Source organism: Nematolebias whitei, chromosome 13 (assembly GCF_014905685.2).
Source record: "Nematolebias whitei isolate Nwh7 chromosome 13, NemWhi1, whole genome shotgun sequence".
Classification (NCBI taxonomy): Eukaryota; Metazoa; Chordata; class Actinopteri; order Cyprinodontiformes; family Rivulidae; genus Nematolebias; species Nematolebias whitei.
This window is the reverse complement of record NC_056510.1, coordinates 7,155,722-7,161,929: the sequence shown is the minus strand read 5'-3', so window position 1 is coordinate 7,161,929 and position 6,208 is coordinate 7,155,722. Positions and strand designations below refer to the sequence as shown.

Sequence of the window (6,208 nt, the reverse complement as noted above, 5' to 3'; positions counted from 1 at the left end):
CTAAACTTTCTGAAACGAATCTAAACTTTCTGAAACGAATCTAAACTTTCTGAAATGAATCTAAACTTTCTGAAACGAATCTAAACTTTCTGAAGTGAATCTAAACTTTCTGAAACGAATCTAAACTTTCTGAAACGAATCTAAACTTTCTGAAATGAATCTAAACTTTCTGAAATACTGACGTGTTGAGTGGAAAATGTTGAAACTAATAAAAACAGCAGTAACGGGTCTTAAAACAGATAAATATGAAACTTTACCTGCTTTGAGAGCCAGAGCTCAGAGCTTTCTTCATGTCTCTGAAAAACAAAATAATATCAATAATTCTCTCTGATCATGAAACTGTGGCACAAACTCCAACATTCACGCTGTTTGTTCTAATGATGTCAGAGTCTGAGCAAAGCGCTTCGTTTCTTATTGATTCTGGACTTGGGGCTCGTCTGTCGCGGATTAAAAACCCGTTCTGTTTGTTCCAGCCGGCCTTTGGGAACATCGTTTTCAGTCTGCTTCCTTCGCTTGGCAGCGCGAGGATTCTGGGCGCCGTGTCCAAACCTCGAGCTCGGCCCGTTCTCGGCTCAAACGTTTTATGTTTTTTGCAAATCAGAGAAAACGAGGAGCTGCAGAATCTGGATTTCATCCCGCTGAGTCCCACAGTTCAGCTGCCGGGTTAATGATGGACCGTTTTGTCCAACACGTGGAGGACAGAAGGGGGGGTGCCTCCGCAGGTGCTGCAACAATCAGCCAGAAATGAGTTTTCAACAACAAACACATTGAAGGTTTAATTTTTAAAACTCTGAGAGACTGAAATTAAACATCCAGCTTTCTTTGTCATGATTCAGCTTCAACGTCCAGGAGGACAAAGACAGTCCTGACTCCTTGGTGGAGTCTTCCAGAGACTTGAGACTGAGACAGAAGTCCACCTTCCAGCAGGGCGAAGACCCTGGACTCATCCCTGAGGGACGCCACTGGTTTAAGGAGGTCCAGACCAGCTGAGAGTGATGGACACAAACAGCCCGAGCTGAAGGAGCTGAAGGTGTTTGGACAAAAGGTCCAGGAGCTCCTGGAGGGAAACCCGTCTGACTCCTGGGGGATGAAGAGTTTTGCACGCTCAGGTTTAAGCCATAATAGAAATATTGTTGTTTTTTAATTAAAACATACGAACCACGTTAAATTTATTTAAAGTTCCAGAAAAGTTTAAAAAAAGTTGAGAGGACGTCGAGGGGGTGAAAACTTTTTGTTTCTGTTTTTCATTTATAATCATCTAAAGTTTATTGTTTTCTAAATATGAAACTTTTGTTTCTTTGTAAATATTTGCAAATAAATATAAAAATGTAAATGTAGAAGTTAAAATTTTTATTTTTGTGTGAATGTTTGTGAAGCATTCACACTGTTGTGATCCACTTTTCTTTCGTACATTTTTCAGCTTCTTTCTCGTTCCACAGTTTTTGTGCAGTTTCAACAAATCATGAATCAAAACGTTCGGCTGTTTCAGGACAATCCTGCGTTGACTTTTGGTGTCGGTCCAACTTTAGCTCTTTAAAATATTTAACCTTTTCTGTCATTATTTTTCTTGGAAAATGAAATGAGCTCATTTTACATCCTTGAAATCTTTAGATGTGTTTACAACTTTTTACTGCTCCTTTCACATTTTGTTCTGCTTCGGCTTCTTTCAGCTTCCTTCTGCAAATTTAAACTATTTTTCCATCTAATTTCAGCTGTTTTTTTTTTTCAGCTGTTTCATGCTCCCTTCAGATTATTTCTGCTAACTACAACATTTTTGTGTTTCTTCTTTCTGTTATTTCAGCTTGTTATGCGTCTTTCTGCTAAGTCCTGCAAGTTGAAGCTTGTTCTATTTCAGTACTATTTAGCTGTTCTTATGCTAATTTCAGCTTTTTTGTCTAATTCCACATTTTTGCACTCATTTTAACTTTTTCCAGCCTAATTCATTAAAAATGTGCTTTCTCCACTTCCTTCTGGTAATTTAAGCTTCTTTTTGTTTTTTTAGCTACTTTTCAGCAGCTTTTTTTTGTTGATAATTTCAGCTTCTTTTAATTTCCACGTTTTTTTTGCTATTTTCTGCTTCTTTCAGCCTAATTGGGCAAAAAAAACAAACTGCTTTTGTCTGCTAATTTAAGCTTGTTCTACATTTTCAGCTAATTTTAGTATGTTTTTTTTTTAGCTGTTTTTACCTAAATTCTATTTTTTGTGGTAATTTCTGCTACTTTCAGCCTAATTAACTTCTCTATGTTAATTTCAGCTTCTTATGCTCCTTTTAGCTTTTCTCTGCTAAATTAAGCTTCTTAGCTGTTTTCATGCTAATTTTATTTTTTCAGCTAATTCCACATTTTTTAGCTAATTTCAGCTCTTTCCGTTCTTTTTTGGTAATTTAAGCTTCTTTTTGCCTTTTCAGCTACTTTTCAGCTTTTTTGTGGGTAATTTCTTCTTATTTAATCCTAATTCAGCAAAAATGTGTTCTTTCTGCTCTCTTCTGCTAATTTACGCTTGTACTTCCATGTCAGCTACCTTTCAGCATTTTTTTTTAGCTAATTTCAGCTGTTTTTCAGCAAGTTCTTCAGCAGTACGCTTCATTTTTGCATGAAATGCAATTCATCTGGTTTTATGTGGAAACGTGTCGGAACCGGTTGAAACTAAACTCGTTGAAGATGTTTAATCGTTTTCTGTCTTTAGAACATCTGTAGCCAGAAATAAACCAGCAACCATGAAACTGCAGCCTTCAGCTGAAATGACAGCCGAGCTTTAGCCTTTTGTCTCCTCGGCTGTGTGAAAGCTGAATCTTATCTCGAGAGCTTAAGGCGTCGCAGGTTCGTCACAACGAGAGCGGCTCAGAAACGGAAGCTGCGAGTTGAGACGAGTCGCCGCTGGGCGGATCGAGTCGTTACAAACGAGATAATCGACGACGCGCGACTCGATTGACTTTTTATAAAGTTCTGCTCAATAATTCTGCTGATGTCACTGAAGACGCGTTTAATTTGCTCTTCGATCGTCAAACTCCAGAGAAGTTCTTTTCTCCGGATCAGACTGGAGCGCCTTTATCTCACCTGGAGTTGAACATATTCCAGTGTGAGCGCAGCCGACGGCGTTCGTCTGCAGAACTGATCAAAAGGTCAACGAGGGTCACGCAGGTCGACGCTTTCTGTTCGGCTGAATGAATTATTGGCTCGCTGCTGCTCGGAGAGGAAAACTAAACCATCCAGCTTCAGAGCAGGCAGTGGAGAACGTGGAGAACCATCCGTGGTTCTACCAGAACGTGACGGTTCGATCCCCGTTTGCTACCAAGAGAAACACGAAGCTCTGCAGCAAAGCAGGAACAGGAAGTTCAGATGAAACTCGGGAGCTTAAAGATCTGCTCGTGTGCTTCAGAACATCTCTGCGGTCCGGTGAGAGCGAGAGGTGGATGTACGGCAAGTCCAACAGGTCAAAATCAGGTGTGGTACGGGAGGTCAGAAGGGTCATAATTGGTGCGCTTTAAAAACAGCTTTGAGTAAAAACTGCTGAAAATAACGTGATTAGGTTGTAAATCTGCTCCACCGGTGGATGGACGGCACAAAGAGCTCAGCTAGCTAAGATACGTGTGACTGACGTCTCTGTTAGCAAAATATCGCTTGAACAACTGGATAAAATTTAATGGACAACAGTGTTTCCTCTTGTTTACTTGGCAGGGCGCTCATATCTTTCTTGATTTATATCGACGGGTGAGTGGGGTGGTGGTCTAGATGGAGACATGTCTATGTTGCAAGCTGCGTGCTTGTACCAACAGTTTTTTTTGGGGGGGGGGACGGCTCAGCGGGAAACAGAGCGCTACCTCCATAAACGTAGCTTTTTAGCTAGCACGTCTGTATTGCGTTCCGCTAGCTTAGAGCTACGTCAGTTGTTGACGGGGGTGGGTTTCAGTGGGCGGGGCGCCCTGCTTGTATGACGGTAAGAGAAACACTGGACAATGAAATGATCACCGGTTCGATAATGTTTTCATCGGCGTGATTCAAGATTTGACCTGTCACGATAACAAATGTTGCTGTTGTCGATTAATTGTCTCAGAAATTATTGCGATAAATGATGATGTTTGAAATTTGACAATAATTAGTAATTATTGTCAATTTTAAGAAGAAATGTTGGTTAATTTTATTTTGACTGTAGTACCTTTTTGGACCACCAGATGGCAGTATAAGACTGTTTAAACCAGAAGATGGATAGTGAGGGAGCGAGCAGCGTGTCTCTTTAAGAAGAGGGAGGCCCCTTGACGTGACATGGGCTGTCTCGCCTTCCTGCTTTTCGGTTCTCAAAATGGTGGACGCTTGGTGTGGTTTGAGCTCTTTAGCATTTTTCACACAAAGCTTTTAATAAAAAAATCAGTAAACAAGTTTTCAGCAGAGAAAAACAACTTTTTACACGAAGACACGGGTTTCAACCGTGAATCTAGGCGCTTCGACAAGACACAGGTTTTTCCCCGAGGTCGACCCGTTAGCTTAGCTGCTTTTAACAGATTTTAAAGAGAAAGGGAGGAGTCAGTGACGAGCACCGGAGTTGAGCTTTTTGTCGTCCAGTGTCTTCAGTAGAAAGAGAGACACGAAGAAACGATAAATTAAACGAGGTTGATCATTTTCATTAATCATGCGATTAATTAATTTATTGTTTATCGCGACAGGCCTATTCAAGATGGCTGCTGTATCCAACTGAACTTATGAATCACAAACGTGGCTCTAACCTGGTCAGTTTTCCAGACACTGAGCTAAGATGTGGTGTGGTAGTAGCTGGGAGTCATCCCCAACAGATACTCTGAGGGCCAACAGCTCAGACTTCGACTCTGAAACTTGAACCAAACCACAGAACCCGTTGGCGTCGTGACGTCAAGCGTTTTGTTTAAGCGGCAGGAAGCCGCTCGCTCTTTAGACGCTGACGTTTTAATTTCATCGCGATCAGAAACGGGACAAAGACGCACCGTGACGCAGGCGCCGGTGGTGGTGTCGCACACCGTCAGGATGGAGATGTTCTGGGCTCGGTTCAGCCACCTCACCGCGGTCCTGGTCTTGCTGATCCACTTCACCATGGTCACATAATGTTCCCTGAGAGGAGAAACGGTGAAATCACTAAACGGACGAACTGCATCAGTCCTGAAGTTTCAACTCTTAAAGAAACCTTTTCTAGATTAGAGGCGGAGCTGTTCAGAACACGAGCATCCTAAAAGAGTCGTTACGTTATAAATGATATAAACGTGACGTTATTAAACATTAGAGCCTCCAAAAACCCTGCAAGGCCTTCCTGAAGGCTCAGCGTCCCGTGTGTTTGCCCCGCCCACTCCACATCAACACTGATTGGTTAATTTTCCTGTCAGTCATTAAACAAACTCCTCCTGCAGAGACTCTGACTGAGCTCAGCCTTCTCTGCTGACCCTGAAGTCCTGACCAATGAGAGCTCCTTCAAGCATGTTCCTGCCTGGAGACAAGACATTTAAAAGAATCCGATTGGATTTTCATCAATTAAAATGTTTCTTGCTCAACTGCTAAGTAGTTTACACATAATAACGAGAAACTAACAACAAACAGAAAAGCTACAGATAAATAAATATAAAGAAATGTAAATGTAACATCATCATTATGTCAAATCCAGAATAGAATTCAAAATCTTACTTCTAACCTACAAAGCCCTCAACAACCTAGCTCCATCTTATATTACAGATCTTATTGTTCCATATTTTCCTAACAGAGCACTCGGTTTCAGACTGCAGGTTTACTTGTGGTTCCTAGAGTTTCCAGAAGCAGAATGGGAGGAAGATCTTCCAGTTCTCAGGCTCCTCTCTTGTGGAACCAACTTCCAGTTTCTGTCCATGAGGCTGACACGTGGACCAGTTTAAGACTTTCCTTTTTGATAAATCCTATAGTTGGGGTCGGCTTGGGTTTCCTGAGCTCTCTTAGTTACGCTGCTATAGGTTTAAACTGCTGGAGGACAAACTGACCACGTTTCTTTGCTCCGCTGCTGTCGTTACTTGTTTTACTCAACCGGTTTTATTTTTGTAATTATTTATATCCTTGACGTGTTTTTTGACTTTCTTCCAACAGGAGGTGCACCTTCACCTGCACCTTCACCTGCACCTTCACCTGCACCTTCACCTGCACCTTCACCTTCACCTGCACCTTCACCTGCACCTGCACCTGCACCTACACCTGCACCTTCACCTGCACCTTCACCTGCACCT

The 6,208-nt window shown here is 41.8% G+C and overlaps 1 protein-coding gene across 1 annotated transcript in view; it reads right to left on the bottom strand.

The window, feature by feature from the left end:
• Positions 1–6,208, bottom strand: part of LOC119419496 (inactive dipeptidyl peptidase 10) — a 132,147-nt gene that overhangs the window by 21,147 nt on the left and 104,792 nt on the right. The window contains exons 11-12 of the mRNA XM_037686828.1: positions 4,955–5,078; positions 258–296 (exon numbers count right to left, since the gene is read on the bottom strand). Of these exons, the coding sequence (XP_037542756.1) occupies positions 258–296; positions 4,955–5,078 (163 nt within the window). The remainder of the gene's footprint in view (positions 1–257; positions 297–4,954; positions 5,079–6,208) is intronic.